The 18,552-nt window shown below is 38.5% G+C and overlaps 1 protein-coding gene across 1 annotated transcript; it reads left to right on the forward strand.

Moving 5' to 3' along the window:
• The first annotated feature begins 4 nt into the window (after positions 1–4).
• On the forward strand, positions 5–13,903 carry LOC133530380 (uncharacterized). The gene is made up of 5 exons (XM_061868294.1): positions 5–351; positions 432–539; positions 8,521–8,608; positions 10,740–10,826; positions 11,496–13,903. Exons 1-5 carry the CDS (start codon positions 344–346, stop codon positions 11,565–11,567), a joined length of 363 nt encoding a protein of 120 aa, XP_061724278.1. The 5' UTR covers positions 5–343; the 3' UTR covers positions 11,568–13,903.
• The last annotated feature ends 4,649 nt before the right edge of the window (positions 13,904–18,552 follow it).

Consider the following 18,552-nt stretch of genomic DNA (forward strand, 5'->3'; position numbering starts at 1 on the left):
TTGTTTTATTCCCCACCGCCACCGTAAATACGACCGTAATACCGTAAATATTAGTATAGTTTAAGGTGGATAGCAAATAACCCAACCAAATTACGTAGATTATGTTTGGCATGTTGTCAGCTAATTTGAAGCATGTTTTTAATTTTGTCGCACTGCTATGTTCTGTCCCTCACGCGCGCACGGTATAGCGTATCTATGGAATCCCACCATCTATGTTCACAGAAAATTATTCTAACTTTCAACCGATAGCGACACATTTTTCTTGTTAATAGTTTTGTTTCTCTGATATTATATTAATATAAAACTATCAGAAACCGTTCTAAACAGCTCTCTCGACAGAACAATGGAAAAGTAAGTATTCACAGACAGCCATACAATAGATTATGACGAAATATTTTTCCACGGCTAAATTTTCGTTTTCCTTATTCTAGCGTAAATCAAACTGATGATGCGAAGACCATTCAGCTGTTAAGTAAAGGTATAATGGAGCTGTATGAACCGCCGTTAGCCACTATAAACACCCATTTAAAGGAACTAACGTAAGTCTAACCTAAACTTTGTTTATGTGATTTTAATTAACAAGTAAATCATACCATACAACATTTATTTGCCTAGCCTAAATAATGGCCGCAGTTCATTGCCATGAGCTCAAAGAGTCTTACTGTGAAACATTTCACTTAGATACATAGGTATTTAATTTGATGAGTCATTTCCAGCATTGCTAAAACAAGTATTTTAAGTATGGTTGTAATTAAATTACAACTTAAATGTAGATAAATCAACTAAGACATATTTCTAGTTTTTATCTTAGTTTATAAATGCATAAAATAGTTATCTGTGTACACTGACTATGCCAAATATAACTTTAACTTGTAAAACAACTCGAGATATTATTACTTGCTCTCCTGACAGTCAATTTATATTACTTAGAGCTAATTTGTCCACAATATTTTTAGAATATCTTGGTACTATTACTGTTAAATAAGTTGCCAGCATTAAAAATATAAATGTAGCAAAATAAAGTGGGTAGTGTTATTAAGATACAAATTGAGGTAGAATTGAAAATGTAGTCCGCCATTCCATTTCTCACACATTTCCACTCACCGAGTTATGACTAGCACATTTTCTTGGACCAAAATGGTGAGTACAATATCTTAGAGATAGGGAATATTAGGATTATATTATGCATTAAGTTGTAAAATTGTTTGATTGATTAAAATATTCAAGCATAATTGTGACAATCTAATAAATTTGAGAAGTTTAATATGCCACATTATTCTTACAGCCATTATTCTAAAAAGTATCTGGTTTGGGCAAGTTAATTCTAAAGAATATCTTAGGGAATAAACATACGTTAGTTTTTATTCACTTCTTATCATCTTTATTGTATAATTTGGTAATGTCATAAATAACATTGACTGTGAGTAAGGTTATATTTTCAAATTTTTTTTCATTTCCACCCAAAACTACAAGATTATATAAGTACTGTTTTATCATTAAAAAGAAAGAAATTGTTATACAGAGTTCAAGAAAATTACACTTTTAATTTTCACTCAACTATATCATAATTCTGATTTTAGCAATCTTTGTATGCATTAAGGAAAGGTTCTGTCATGTGTTCAATCATAGTGGCAAAACTACTCAATTTTATTAAAAACTTTTATTTAACTTGCAATGTTTGTATGTATTAGTGTTGGCCGAAACCCTAATGAAATTGACTTGCAGTCAGTGATAAAGCTTGTATTAATAAAATCGGCCAAGAGCATGTCGGGCCATGCTCAGTGTATGGTTCCGTAGTTACCATTCTGTAATAGAATAGGCTAAACGGGGACTATTAGTAAGTATCATGTACATTACATGCATGAACCAGTACCTTTGCAGCGCTTTGTTTGTCATTTTACTAAGAAGACAACACTTTTTGCAAAAACTCAAAAACGGCTGGATCAATCATGATCGCTATAGTTTTCATTGAAAGTATTTAATAAAGCTTTTGATTTTAAAATTTTTTCATATTTTTTGGACCCATGGTACAAATGTTAGATGGGGGGACATATTTTTCTTTGAAGCGTTTATTTTCAATTATATTTACTTGATCAAAAAATGGTTTTTGGAGACACATATTCGTTGTGAAAGACCTATTCAATGATACCCCACACTATTGAGTTAAAGCAAAAAAATATTCAAAAATATAATTTTGTACCGGAGATACCCTAAAAAATGTTTTTTATAGTTTTTATTTTACCATTTTGTCGCCAATGTCGACATGCATGATTAATGTATCCATGCCAAATTGCAGCTTTCTAGCACTAATGATTAAGGAGCAAAGCTGCGGACAGATGGACATGGCGAAACTAGTTTGACTATGGAACCCTACAAATGAAATTTTGCCTTAAAACTGATTAGTCAATGATATTTTATTTTATTTATTTTTATTTTAGTATATGGAAAACCAACAGCGCTATATATATCTAGAACTTCCAATAGAATTACAGAGCCAATTACAGGTTCTCACTTATAAAAATACAATAAATTATAAAAAGTTTTTGCCTATCTTAATTTACACATACAAGTTCCTACAGCATAAGAACAGATCTATATATATATATGATTATTTTTACAAAAAATAAATTAAAAAAAGAAAAAGTAGTTAAATCCTGTGAGTACATATTCAACAATGCACCGAGCCTTGTCCTGCGCCAGAATTATTGTCACCCATGAAGTGTCTAATTAATTTATTTTTTATTACTGCTATGCTATCATTATATATGTCGATATCACAATTTATAGAAACTTTATTTAAACTCATGCCTGCCCTGCATATGAAACTGTTTTTCCTATACCTAGTAGTAGCTTGGTAATTACTAATGGGACGAAAATGCCTTAGCCTCCTTGACGGAATATTAAAAGAGATCTTATTAAGCAAATTTGGACAATCTACATTACCTTTAATAATATTGACTAAGTACACTATATCTGCAATTTCACGGCGCTTAACAAGTGGGATCAAATGATGTTTCTTACACAGCTTGAGATAGTCGATAGAACTATAGTTGACTCATTGATATTTTGACTGATTGATATGTCAATCAATTTGTTTTTGTGATGCGTCTAAGCTAACATTAAAGTTTATTTTAGCCAAATCTCATAGAACACTGGCACCATCTCTGCAAACCTTTGCCAGTTGCCAACCCCACACGGTGTTGTTATTCATGAACAACTCATATGCTTAGATACTTCTGCTTCTGAATGTACAAATGAAGTCAATAAGTTTACTATATTTGTCCTAAGCCTTTACTCATTAACTGAGGGCAGCTTTCCTTGTATGCCTTTACATTCACAGCAAAGCAGTGAAAATATTGTGAGAAGTGGGTTATGTATGATTTTAGTGGTTCTTCCAAGATTGGTATGTATGATTGACAGAGTATCTCTGTTTTTCAAGCCAGCCAATGCTTGTCATGGTAGGCAATGTTGATGTTAGAGTAGGAGAATAAATTAGTGTGTATCAATAGGCTTGTGTCAACTAACAATGAAACCAATGGATGAATGTTTCTAGGCGTAAATTGTAATATTTAATCAAGGAAGACCGAAATAATTCCTCATAAAAAAATAAGATTATTGTTATTTTTACAAATTAAAATCAAAAAAATACCCCCCTGGCCCCTCCGCCGTGAACGCCAATTAGAACGTATTACGTCACATGGTGATATGCGCCATTGTTGTTGTTGACGTTTGGTTATGATTTTCATACAACAGCACAAGTCACTTCGTTTTTAGGGTTCCGTAGCCAAATGGCATAAAACGGAACCCTTATAGTTTCGCCATGTCCGTCTGTCTGTCTGTCTGTCTGTCTGTCTGTCTGTCTGTCTGTCTGTCTGTCTGTCTGTCCGAGGCTTTGCTCCGTGGTCGTTAGTGCTAGAAAGCTGAAATTTGGCATGGATATATAAATCAATAAAGCCGACAAAGTCGTACAATAAAATCTAAAAATTTAATTTTTTTTAGGGTACCTCCCCAACACGTAAAGTGGGGGTGAAATTTTTTTTTCGCTTCAACCCTAGAGTGTGGGGTATCGTTGGAAAGGTCTTTCAAAACTAATAGGGGTTTTCAAGAAACATTTTTTGATAAAGTGAATAAATTCGGAGATAATCGCACCGAAAGAAAAAAAAAATGTGTCCCCCCCCCTCTAACTTTTGAACCATAGGTCTAAAAAATATGAAAAAAATCGTGAAAGTAGAGCTTAAGAAAGACATTAAATGAAAACTATAGCGGACATGATCAGTTTAGCTGTTTTTGAGTTATCGCAAAAAGTTTTCCCTTCATAGTAGTTCAAAAGACTTATTTTAATTAGGTACTGATTATGCAAATTTGCCTATTTGTTTAACTCAGGTGAAAGGTACCGTTTCATCCCTTGGTTAACAATTTACTATACTTTAAGCTCCAGTTTAGCTTATTGTGACGGAAGAGTAACTACGGAACCCTACACTGAGCGTGGCCCGACATGCTCTTGGCCGGTTTTTATTTTCTATTATTATCATTTTTCGACAAGTTGAGAGTGTTATTTCCACCCATATCGGATAATACTAGCATAAACTGCCATGGAACCTGGATTTATCAAAGCGAACAGCAATAATTTACCCAAAATTGACGCTGTTATGCTAGGCCGATTTTTCGCGTCGAACACTGACTTTTGTTCATCGGAATTTCGTAATGTTAAAACTTCTATGTAAGTATAAACAATACTAAAATACTGCTTATTATCATTTTCACGTATATTTCACTGTAGCACGCAGTCAATTATTATTTGAAGGTATGTATACCAATTGCAAATTAATTGATTTTGAGGTTAGAATTACAATGTAAATATAGAGAGATGATATTGTAAAGACACTACTTTGTCTTAGTGTCTTAAGCCCTATCGCAAGTTTGTGGAATAGTGGGTTTTTAATTGCCTATTTCGAAAGTAAGAATTAGAAAATAATTGTTTGTTTGCTCCCAGGGCAACAAAAAAAGCTTTGGTTTTTCTTAAGATTTACGAGTTCAATATGTAGTCACTACTTTTTTAGGGTTCCGTAGCCAAATGGCATAAAACGGAACCCTTATAGTTTCGCCATGTCCGTCTGTCTGTCTATCTGTCTGTCTGTCTGTCTGTCCGAGGCTTTGCTCCGTGGTCGTTAGTGCTAGAAAGCTGAAATTTGGCATGGATATATAAATCAATAAAGCCGACAAAGTCGTACAATAAAATCTAAAAAATTAATTTTTTTTAGGGTACCTCCCCTACACGTAAAGGGGGGTGAATTTTTTTTTTCGCTTCAACCCTAGAGTGTGGGGTATCGTTGGAAAGGTCTTTCAAAACTAATAGGGGTTTTCAAGAAACATTTTTTGATAAAGTGAATATATTCGGAGATAATCGCTCCGGAAGAAAAAAAAAATGTGTCCCCCCCCCCTCTAACTTTTGAACCATAGGTCCAAAAAATATGAAAAAAATCGTGGAAGTAGAGCTTAAGAAAGACATTAAATGAAAACTATAGCGGACATGATCAGTTTAGCTGTTTTTGAGTTATCGCAAAAAGTTTTCCCTTCATAGTAAAAAGACTTACTTTAATTAGGTACTGATTATGCAAATTTGCCTATTTGTTTAACTCGGGTGAAAGGTACCGTTTCATCCCTTGGTTAACAATTTACTATACTTTAAGCTCCAGCTTAGCTTATTGTGACGGAAGAGTAACTACGGAACCCTACACTGAGCGTGGCCCGACATGCTACTGGCCGGTTATTTAATAATACTTACCTACATCGAAATGATCTTCACAAAAATAAATTCTCGATGTTGTTGATAAACAATGAGCATCTTTCCTCCTTGCCAGTTTTAACCATTTTTTCCTTGACCGGAACACGTATGAATAATTTAGTCGGAGTTTTTATACTTGTATTTATACACTGGGGCACTATACAGTTTTTAAAATACGAAGTTTCCATTTTTATTTAAACAAAACAAACTTTCGCCGTAAGTGAACACAATCGCTTGCAACTATGTGACGTCATTCACGACGCCATGACACTTTCTTGTGTTTTTACGTCAGTTTAAAAATATTTTTTTCAAACTTAAAATATGTGTTTTAAATATAATTTTTATCATGAAATATTATTTTTTTGGGGTAATACAGGTACTAAACTATCGAAATAAGCCATTTTTGAAATTTACGACACAGGCCTATTGTATGCATGTATGTACGGTCACGTCTGAAAATAACGATACGAAAAAAGGGTCAAAAATATGTCATCAAAAATACATGACTTTATTGCCCATATATTAAGGTAGTGTTTATATATTTTTGACACATTTTTCGTACCTATATTTTCAGACGTGCTTGTATGTAAACACTTTAGCGTACATAAGACCGGTTAAAAACACAATAAAAACAAAATATGAATAAATTTATTAATTTATTTAAGTTTAATAACTGGCCAAACTGACAACCAGCGCTGGACGCCAGTCTAGCATATAGCGAGCTTGGTACCCACGGCCAACATGTCTTGCTAAATTTGATTACTTACCAATTAGATTAGACAATAAATTAGTATTACTACTTAACCTAGAATAAATTTGTACATACTTAACCTAGACTTTATGTATTGTTTGTATTGCTATTTTTTGTACCATCATGTTTAGGCAATTAAGTGATTTGAAGTTTGAATTATTCTACAGAGAATGTATGTTGTTTTCGAACATAAGTTAAAGGGTCTAGCAGGCTAAGGAAGGAGAAGTGGCCCCTGTGACGAATATCGGATTTTTATAATGTCATTTGTTGGCTATCTTATAATATAGAAACACCTTAACTTTCAGCCCCCTATCTTGAACCGTCACCGAGATAATGTCACAAACGTCATTTTATGGACACATTTTTCATAGTCGTTGTTCTCCTGAACTATATAAGGTAGAGCAATCAAATCAAATCATAGCTATAAAGAATGAGTAGGAGTGTAACTCAGATATTTTTTAAATATTTAATTCCCTGAAAAAATAATTATTAAAATGTAAGAGATTTTTTTGACAGCTCTTTTCAACAAGTATTTGTAAAGCTGCAACATACTTTAAAAAAAATTAAATGTCAACGAAAGCGTTTAGCTAATTAGCTATCAAAGGCGTCTTTCATTCTGAAGGAGATTTTCCGTTTAAATGAGGTTTAATTTCGTTGCCTAGCAACAGTGTTTATTTTGAACTTGACGCATGGCTGTCAAAAATCGGCCAAGTGCGAGTCGGACTCGCCCGTAAATGGTTCCGTACCATTTATGACGTATTAAAAAAAAACTACTTTCTAGATCTCGTTCAAACCAATTTTCGGTGGAAGTTTGCATGGTAATGTATATCATATATTTTATCACACATTTTACCACTTTGGAAGTGTCTCTCACGCAAACAATTCAGTTTAGAAAAATATTATATTAGAAACCTCAATATCATTTGTGAAGACCTATCCATAGATACCCCACACGTATGGGTTTGATGAAAAAAAATTTTTTGAGTTTCAGTTCTAAGTATGGGGAACCCCCAAAATGTATTGTTTTTTTCTGCTATTTTTGTGTGAAAATCTTAATGTGGTTCACAGAATACATCTACTTGCCAAGTTTCAACAGTATAGTTCTTATACTTTCGGGAAAAAAGTGGCTGTGACATAAACGGACAGACAGACGGACATGACGAATCTATAAGGGTTCCGTTTTTTGCCATTTGGCTACGGAACTCTGAAAGTGTGTCCATAAAATGACGTTTGTGAGATTATCTCGGTGACGGTTCAAGATAGGGGGCTGAAAGTTAAGGTGTTCATATATTATAAGATAGCCAACAAATGACATTATAAAAATCCGATATTCGTCACAGGGGCCACTTCTCCATCCTTAGCCTGCTAGACCCTTTCATTTGATTATTCTGCTGTAGATAGACCCCTTCTGGGTAAAAGCCACCTCCAGCAGCATCTGACTTTGTCGAGTGCTACGCTTTGCCATTCTTTGCCTGCAGTAGCAACAATTTCGTCCTGCCACCTGGCTAGTGGATTTCCTCTGTATCTAGAGTTTTGGGGCCCTTTTCATTAGGTCAAAGATTCAAAGAATTTATTTGCATAGAACACAGTAATATAAAGGTCTTACAAGATAAAAGAAAATCCGTGCATTCAGTTTGCATGCAGGCGTGCAAATAATTTAAAAAACAGGCAATATATTTATAAAAATAGAAAATAAATTAAAAATATCAATTATACACAATGTCAAGTAAAATAATAATCGAGGGTCGAAGTTAAACATAATGTCAAATTTATAATAAATAAAATAGAATTTACAATATTTCCTGAATTTGAATGTCAATTATCAACTAGAAATTTCAGCAGCATGTCAGTTTGTGATCTAAATATTTGTGTACACTATAGAAACAATTATCAAGAAGCCAATCATCTTCTTCATCTTTACTATTCACCTTTCGTCGTGAGCCTCAGAGAATCCTAAATGAATATAATGTAATTGTTGTTTCAGGGAAAGGCAAGAAGCAGTCCACAGCACGCTGACTTCAGAGCGGAGGCGGCTAGAAGACTTGCAAAATGACGCTATGGTTGATGCACTTGTGAGTGTCACTTTCACTTTTCATACACACTTGCTTGTAACAATTTTTTTTTAACACACTTAAGGTAGAAATACTAGTGCTCGACGCTGCACTAGTCACCGATATGGGCACTTTATTTCATGGAAATATAGGTTAAATTTGAACAACGAAGATTTTTCTGTATTCGAACTTAATCCTTGTCACTTTGACATAAAGTGCCCATGTCGAATACTAGTGCAGCGTCGAGCACTAGTACTTCTACCTTATATTAACATATAGCAACTAACTGACAGTTCAGTAACTTCTTGCAGGCCTATTTTAACCTACTTCCATCAGTCAGTAGTAGTCGTCAGTATCAGAAGTAAGTTAATTTAATGTTAGTAATTTGTAAATAGATTTGAAACTCTGCAAGTGATGATGATGGACATATAGGCAGGATATGGATTATTGCTTTGATTTGGGAGAGAGTAAAGTATACAACAACAACAACAACAAATACAAATCCTCTTTATTGTACAACTTCAGAATAAATGTACATGGAAACACATATAATACAAATAATAATAAAGTATGTTATTAGCTGGGTCCACACAGAGCGAGCCTACGCGCGAGGCAATTTCCTCAAGCACAAAACGGCCAGTGTAGACGTGCCTCGGCCGAGGCGGCGCGCTCGGGCGAGGCAAACGCACGCGCCTCCTCCGCCGAGTCACGTCTACACTGGCCGTTTTGTGCGTGAGAAATTGCCTCACGCGTATGCCCGCTCTGTGTGGACCCGGTTATTGAATACTGAAATTTTGGCCGAATCTTATTTAATCTGCAATGTTTCCTTCAAAATTTTAATTGGTATCTGATTGAGCTAATATTTGGCATTATTATGTGGATCCAGTTTATTACGATGCAATATTATTATTATACCATAATCAAGCTGGCAAAATCCCTTGCAGACCCCTCGTAATGTTAAAGCTGTCAAGTGCGAGTTCTATTAACTCGGGCACCGATCCATACTAAATCTATCTCATCATCTATCTAGGCCAGGAGTATACTCAGTATAATTGTGTACAGCGTCATCTATCGGCGATTTGCGGGAAATCTACGCGACCTGAAGTATGTATGCTGGTTTTTCGGGAATAATAAAATTCTTTATCGTGTGAACCGATTTCAACATTTTTTCTTTTTTTTCAAAGATGGTGCAATGTGTACCATAGAGCTGATCTGACGATGGAGACAGGAGGTGGCCATGGGAACTCTGTGATAACAACGCAACCTTATTGTGTTTCGGGTTCTTAGAATTGTCTCGATGAGTATTAGTTGCCTGTGGAAAGAAAAGTACAGTCAACGATAATAGCTTGTACCAGAAATGACATTTTTGCCAAAAACGTATGTACATGATACTTCCTAATAGCGCCGTTTAGCCTATTTTGACAGAATGGTAACTATGGAAGCCTACACTGAGCATGGCCCGACATGCTTTTGGCCTATTTTTACTGAATGTAAAATGAAGGCAACATTAAAAACTTTACTAACAAACTAATAACTAAAATATTGCAGATCGACTGTAACTTACTTCAAACAGCCGTCTAGATTCGAAACATAATAAAACGATAGCGCTGACCTGATGATGACGCCAAAATATATTGGAACTCTTTCATGATCACTACTTAATAGGGATTCCTGGAATTGTGCTCAAATGATTTGGTTTACAAGTAAAATTCTTATGCATGGCGTACCATAGCACTTAATTATGTTAAATATCATGGTTTTGACTTGGCGGCGGCAAGTTGCATAGAACGATCCAGTTCGATCTGGGTATAGGTACAAACAGCAACACCCTTAACTGTCCATCGGTGGAGCTTATGTCTTTTGTAATAAAGCCCACCGATGGACAGTTAACAGTGTGGGCGTTGGTACATTGGCACATAGCAAAGACATTTTAGTTAATTCACTTTTGAATAAAATATTAAGGATCAAAGTCAAATGCCGTTCTAAAAGTTTTAATCATGTGTCGAAAGATGGCAGTAATATATGGCTACAAAGTTTTCTTAGACAATACACCTGTATTTCAAATTCACTTTGCACATAGTCACCGAGTATAGGACTCCAGATATGTCTGCGATTACAGTTATATTTGAAAGTGTTTGCCAACATGTTCTAGCTGGCGGACATAGCGACGAGCAGGGAGCGGCTGCTGACCATCTCCACCTCCATGATGGGGCTGCACAAGAGGGTCCAGTCACTACAGGTACTTCAGGCTGCAAGCTACGTTATTCGATTTAAACTTCACACACATACGTGAGGTGGGTCTGATCTGATGATGCAGACAGGAGGTGGCCATTGTGATAAAACAACGCAACCTGTGTTAGGGGTTGTTAGAATTGTCTCGATGAGTATTATAAATAAATATTTTATTCACCAAACCCATACGTGTGGGGTATCTATGGATAGGTCTTCAAAAATGATGTTGAGGTTTCTAATATCATTTTTTTTAAACTGAACAGTTTGCGCGAGAGACACTTCCAAAGTGGTAAACTGTGTCGTCGTGCCCCCCCCCCCCCCCCCCCTCCCTCTGTAACTTTTAAAATAAGAGAATGATAAAACTAAAAAAAATATATGATGTACATCACCAAGCAAACTTCCACGGAAAATTAGTTTGAACGAGATCTAATAAGTAGTTTAAAAAAAAAAAAAGTTTTGGGGGTTAGAACTGAAACTCAATTTTTTTTTCATCAAACCCATACGTGTGGGGTATAGGGATAGGTCTTCAAAAATGATATCGCAAGGAAAACGCGCATTTTTGAGCCTTTATATGTTTTCCAAGTAAAGCTCGGTGTCCCAGATATTGAACCTTTTATTTTTTATAGCAAGTAGTAGGTTGACCTGGCCGTCCTAATGTTTGATTACCTGCGTGCAGGCGCGGGCGGCTGCCGTGGAGAAAGCTGCGAGAAGCCGCGCCGCCAGCCAGAACAAACCGGCCGCCAGTTAGTAGCGGATACACACCCGACATAAACAATACTTACACGTGCGGACCAAAGGAACATTCCTATACCTACATTTAGAGACTAGAAAACATGAAAAAACCTAGAATAGGTGACGGTTCAGACTTCTTTTTCGGAAGGAATCTTAGCCAACATGATCTCAGCGACATCTATTGGCTCGAATATTGATTTGCAGAACAATAACATCTTTTGACAAACGCTCAGTTGGTAAAACAGACTACTTCTAGAACAACTGATGAGAATGTTGTCAAGATTGGGAAGAGACACGCCGCAGATGGCGGCTGCAGACCCTAAGATTAAGAAGAAAGCCATCAGAGAAGCAGATGAAGCACAGGAAGCCGTTGGCGTCATCCAGCAAGCCCTGTATCCACCGATCACAACAATGATACTAGACGGCTGTCAACGCAACGGGTAAGAACTGCAATCAACATGTCAAGCGGAGCTGTGTGTCTCTGCTATCGATGTGAATACGCAGCAAAGAGCAAAACTGATTCTATAAGGTATGCTTAGAATAGATTAGAAATGTTCACACGCGTGCTGTGGTTGGAATCCATTAAACCCCTTATATATGTATGGGAAATTTTATTGATGAGTTAAGCTATCAGTCACTGCAGCAAACGTGTTGAAATAATACATGCAATCTTGAAAGCCTGCATTAAAATGGCCAGGAATGTAAATTTATACATACAAAAACCATTTTTTTGTAAACAAATCATAAAATCTTTTTGGAACGTTTAAAATAGTACATTACGATACAAGTGCGAAAAATAGGAAATTCGAAACGAGTGGCGATAAATTAAAACACGACCGAAGGGAGTGTTTTAAATCGACACGAGTTGCGAATTACCTATTCGCACATGTATCGTACAACGTTTTACAGTACATATGGCCCTTTAAATGTTCGACACAGTAACGTAATATGCTACTTCTCGCACTAGTGCTATAAAGTAGCCCCATATGTACTGTAAATGAGATTATTATGGTAAGTTTACATTTTAGGCTATTAACATAATATTTTAGACAAACGAATTCTCCAATTGTATGCTCTTATATGTAAAAGTCAACCGTTACGGTTGAGCAATGATTATACACCGTGGGCCAATTAAACCCGACAGATTTTAACCACGCATTCCTGAGGTCATAAGGAGCAAAAAATATTACATGAGTTTTGGCCAAATTGCGTTTTCTGCACACGACGTTATTTATTTTTACACCTTGGTGAAAAAAAAACATTACAACGAATAAGTAAAGTTTTTTTTTTACAGACGAAAATTGCGAGTTTACTTTAAAACTTTAATATCTGTCAGTACCTATGTCTAAACCAAGTCACATAGTGGCAGCGTCACAGCTAAAAAGGCGTTTTAGACTAAGTTATAAAAGAAACAAATTTTCACAGAAATTGTCATTATCTCTAAAACAAGACCGATTTCAGAAAACATTGTATAACATTTTAGTCTCTAAATGCGGTCAAGAATACACTTTTGAAATCTGTCGGGTTTAATTGGCCCACGGTGTATATGTTATACCATACATTATTAACTTGCTTGTATAGTATATAGCTACGTCTGAATTATGTTTAAATCGAGAGTAAATAATAGCTGTAGCTGAGAATATTCGTGCAATATATAAAATGTACCATAGAGACACACTTAGAGATAAGTTTAAGGACATTAACATAATGACAGTACACTGTCAATATATTTATGAGAATATTCTGTATGTACATAAAAACATTGCCAGTTTTAAGAAAAACTGTGAAATACATAATATTAATACTAGAAATAAGCATAAGCTCGCAGTGCCCTTCACTAGGCTCCATAAAATTAAGAAATCATTCATGGGTAATTGTGTAAGATTTTACAATAAACTTCCTAATATTATAACTGAATTGTCTGTTAGTAAATTTAAAAATTATGTAAAACGTAAGCTTATCTCTAAAGCCTATTATAGCACACAAGACTACATGAATGATGAAACACCGTGGGATTAAGTGTGATTGTAAAGAATGAATTATTTATTGTTATGTTATTAATGATGAAATTGATAATTCAATGTATATATATACCGTATTTTTTGACATTTAGATTTTATTCTAGAAAGGTTCTAGACTAGTATTTTTATACAATTTTGATGTATGACGATCTTTTTATGAAATTCTTATTATTAAGTTTACCATATCTATAATAGTTCAATGTTTTTTTTAGAACAATAATAACTGCATCAATAAATTGCTCTGATATTTAGATTAAGATGATATTTGTAAAATTTGACGATTTAAAAGTGCTTGTTGCTAGGCCTATTTGAATAAAGAATATTTTGATTTTTGTTTTTTTTTTTTTTTTTGAATACCGCGTTTAATGTAATCTTGCGTCTATATTTATAGTGAACATATGATTTAAAGATAAAGATAGTTTATTATTCAAGTAAGTAAGCATATTACAATGCGCTTATGAACGTCAAATATAGCTACACCGGCTCTAGCCCTACACCTCTGACCCGAGAAGATTCAAATCCCTCCTGAATGGAGGGTATCCCAATATGGGACCGGCAAGAAACTTGGTGGTAACACATCTTTTCAAAACATTACATTACAGTACATATGGGGCTACTTTATAGCACTAGTGCGAGAAGTAGCATATTACGTTACTGTGTCGAACATTTAAAGGGCCATATGTACTGTAAAACGTTGTACGATACATGTGCGAATAGGTAATTCGCAACTCGTGTCAATTTAAAACACTCCCTTCGGTCGTGTTTTAATTTATCGCCACTCGTTTCGAATTTCCTATTTTTCGCACTTGTATCGTAATGTACTATTTTATAACTAACATGCATCTTATATAAGGTTGTTAACGACTAGGTTCCACAACAGAGGTGATCCTTGGGGGCATCCTCGCACCACCGCTACGGCCTGCGGTTGACCTGCATACCTTGTAGTCCTTTTGTTTAGCATGTTCATGATCCACTTTGTTAGTCCGGGTTCCGCACCGTGGCTTTCCAAGGCGTTCCCTATAGGTACTGGTAAAGTGGGTCTTGTCAAAAGCGCCCTCGATGTCAATGAAAGTGCCGAGGCACAGTTCCTTGTCATGGATGGCTCTCTCAATGCGGCTTACAACCATGTGTAGAGCCGACTCTGTGGATTTACCTGAGCTGTACGCGTGCTGGTTGTTGTGCATCGGTATGTTCTTCAGCATTCGATCCCTCAGATCTCTGTCACACAGTTTTTCCAGTGTTTTCAGTAGGAATGATGTGAGACTGATGAGCCTGAAGGATTTGGCAGCTGTGTAGTCATTCTTACCAGGTTTTGGTATGAAAATCACGTTCACTTCCCTCCATCTCCTGGGCACGTACCCCCAGGCTAGGCAGGCTGCCATGATGTCGGTCAGGATTTCCTGGATGAGTCCTAGACCCCACTGTAGGAGAGCAGGGAAGATCCCATCCGGACCAGCCGCCTTGTAGGGATGGAAGCTGTCTATGGCCCACCTGAGTTTCTCGGCGGTGACGATCCTGTGCGCCATTTGCCAGTTGTTGTCTGTTGTGCTGTATTCCTCATCCTGCTGGCCTTCATCGGCGAGACTTACGCATCCCGGAAAATGGGTTTCCAGGAGGAGGCGCTGGTTCTCTGCAGGGGAGGATGTGTATGTGCCGTCGGGTTTCCGCAGTGAGCCCAGTTGTGATGTGGGCTTCTGCGCTAAGGTTTTTCTTACCCGGTTGGCGTGGTCTAGTGTTTCGATGCTGCTGCAGAAGTTCCTCCATGATAGGGATCTCCAATACCCCAGTCTTTTTTAGGGTTCCGTAGCCAAATGGCATAAAACGGAACCCTTATAGTTTCGCCATGTCCGTCTGTCTGTCTGTCTGTCTGTCTGTCTGTCTGTCTGTCTGTCCGAGGCTTTGCTCCGTGGTCGTTAGTGCTAGAAAGCTGAAATTTGGCATGGATATATAAATCAATAAAGCCGACAAAGTCGTACAATAAAATCTAAAAATTTAATTTTTTTTAGGGTACCTCCCCTACACGTAAAGTGGGGGTGAAATTTTTTTTTCGCTTCAACCCTAGAGTGTGGGGTATCGTTGGAAAGGTCTTTCAAAACTAATAGGGGTTTTCAAGAAACATTTTTTGATAAAGTGAATATATTCGGAGATAATCGCTCCGAAAGAAAAAAAATATGTGTCCCCCCCCCCTCTAACTTTTGAACCATAAGTCCAAAAAATATGAAAAAAATCGTGGAAGTAGAGCTTAAGAAAGACATTAAATGAAAACTATAGCGGACATGATCAGTTTAGCTGTTTTTGAGTTATCGCAAAAAGTTTTCCCTTCATAGTAAAAAGACTTACTTTAATTAGGTACTGATTATGCAAATTTGCCTATTTGTTTAACTCAGGTGAAAGGTACCGTTTCATCCCTTGGTTAACAATTTACTATACTTTAAGCTCCAGTTTAGCTTATTGTGACGGAAGAGTAACTACGGAACCCTACACTGAGCGTGGCCCGACATGCTCTTGGCCGGTTTTTTGTACTTAGCCTTGGCTTCAAAGTAGTTATCCCAGTCCACTTCGGCCGTTGTGTTCATGGCCCTGTTGAAGAGTCTCCTGGTTTTCCGCCGGAGTCTCCAGTTCTGAACCCCACCACTGGTGACCCGTTATGGCCGTCCTTGACGGTGGGTTTAAGGGGAACGCCTTGTGGTAGCTGTTTACTAGGGCATCAGTTAAGTTGTTTACCTGCTGTTCTATTTGAGTCGGTTCCCGAAGGTCAACCCTCGGAGGAAGCAGGTCGAGGCTTTCACCTAGTATTTTCTTAAAAGTGGCTCGGTCCGTTTTCCTAGGATTCCTTCGGGCGATTGGTGTGTCACTAGATGCTAGTAGATTGAAGCGGATCCATCTATGGTCTGAGCAGGAGGCCTCCTGAGAGACGTGCCATCCCATAACAAGTTCACTGATCTCCTCCGACGCCAGAGTCAGGTCTATAATCGTCCTGCATCGTTTGTTAACAAATGTTGGTTCGGCGCCTACATTTAGGATGTTTAGGTTAGTAGTCACAAGATATTCAACAAGTGTCTTACCTCTGTTGTTACTAGTCTCCATTCCCCACAGCGGGTGGTGTGCGTTGGAGTCGGCCCCGATGATTATCGTGAGGCCTGCTCCCTCGCAGTGGCTGACCAGTCGTTGTAGTTCCGCAGGCGGCGGTTCGTCCTCTCCAGGCATGTACGCCGAGGCAAGGACTAGGTCGCAACAGCCTGTTGGCAATGGAACTTGTAGTTTAATCGCACACAGATCTCTGGAACAGAATTCAGTGAGCGGTTGTGCAGTAATATTGTTAGTAGTTAGGATACATGCCCTGACACCTGATTAATGTACTTTCCACCGATCTTAAAAGTCTTCTCAGTGAGGTATTTGTGTTTCTTGACATGGCAATTGGGCACCATCGAGAGCACGGAACATTTAGAACGGTTCAACGTGAGACCCATCATCTTTCCAACCCTATCAACACAATCCAAGGATTCCTGCAACCCCACCTTTGAGCCTGCTACCAGGACGAGGTCATCGGCATAGGCCAGAGCGGAAACACGTTCCCCCTCTAACCTGTACCCTACTTCTCCGGGCAGGGCAGCAAGAATAACGTCCAAGGCCATGTTGAAAAGAATTGGAGATAACGGATCCCCCTGACGATCCCCGCGTCCTACGATCACAGGAAGGTTAGACTCACCATTCACAACAAGCGTAGTGCTCGCCGTTCTATAAAGTCCAGCTATATAGGAACAAAAAGGCCCAGGTAATCCCCTCGCCTTCAGCAAATCACACAATGCCGCATGCGACACCGTATCAAAAGCTTTAGCGAAGTCTAGGACTGCCACATGACACTCTTTGAGTCTCTTCCTGCAATCCCCCAACACTGCGTCAAGCACGGCCGTGTTCTCCAACGACCCATCGGCCGATACGAAGCCACGCGATCCGGAGGACAGCAAGCTAACAATCTTTTTGCCAGGAGCGCATGCATGTGCCGGAGGGGCACAGACGCAATCAAGATTGGTCTATACTCCCCCGGCCCAGCCGGCGCATCCGTCTTCGGTACAAAGATTGATCTGCACTGCCGTAGCAGACGGGATCTCTCCCTTCGCCATCCAAGCATTGAACAATTCCGCCTTATGGGCCACTGAAACTGACCTCCATTCCTCAGCACGAATTCCGTCTGGGCCTGGGGCCGTGTTGAAGTCGATGCGAGACGCTTTCACTTCCTCTGGAGTGAAAGGCGCCCACAGCTGAGAGGTCGCGCTCGTCCTCCGGCAGCCACTGCCCGACGTCAGTCAGCCGGAGCCTTCGGTGTGGGAGCGGGCGCTTCCGACGCCTTCTCCAAGAGAGGACGCCAGTGAGGTTCCAACTCCGAGAGCCGATGCGAGACACGCCGGCACGCTCCATCAATAATCTCAGCCGCTGCACGACTTCTACACTTGCGGTACAGTTCCTGCATCCTCGCGTACTCTGCTCTCCGCTTGTTCCGATTTGACACCCGCACAGTCTCAGTGCCGTTGTCACTCTCAATCAGATTTCGACGCCGCCCCGCAGTCCTTCGCTCGGAACCTTTCTTAGCCGTCCTAGAAGCCGCCCTTTGCAGGAGCCCGGCTAACACTTCGGCCGCGCTCGGTCCAGAGTGGGTGTTCGCAGGATGCTCATTAGCGGCCGGTGGCGATTCAAGCGGTACATCCGGCAAGACCTCATGTTCTGTTTCAACCTGAAGAACAGGAGCCTCCTGGCACTCGGCGAGGTACGTTTGTACCAGCGCCTTGTACTGCGGATTCTTCCTTCGACCCTTTATGGCCTCCAACTCGGCGTCGCTCTCTCGCGGCGTGCGGACGTGTGCGGAGCTGCGCTCTGCGTCGAAAATTTTAATTTTCGGATTTTCGTGGATTTTCTTTGTTTTTCCTTATTGCGTTATTTGTACTTTGTTTTCTTAGTGGTTTTTTTGCTATTTATACAGTG

Source organism: Cydia pomonella, chromosome 22 (assembly GCF_033807575.1).
Source record: "Cydia pomonella isolate Wapato2018A chromosome 22, ilCydPomo1, whole genome shotgun sequence".
Taxonomy (NCBI): Eukaryota; Metazoa; Arthropoda; class Insecta; order Lepidoptera; family Tortricidae; genus Cydia; species Cydia pomonella.

What these genes read in the sequence shown, in the direction of transcription:
- LOC133530380 (XM_061868294.1), top strand. An exon ending in ACCCATTTAAAGGAACTAAC is followed by an intron (nt 540 to 8,520) that starts GTAAGTCTAACC and finishes TTGTTGTTTCAG; the next exon opens with GGAAAGGCAAGAAGCAGTCC. An exon ending in ACGCTATGGTTGATGCACTT is followed by an intron (nt 8,609 to 10,739) that starts GTGAGTGTCACT and finishes AACATGTTCTAG; the next exon opens with CTGGCGGACATAGCGACGAG.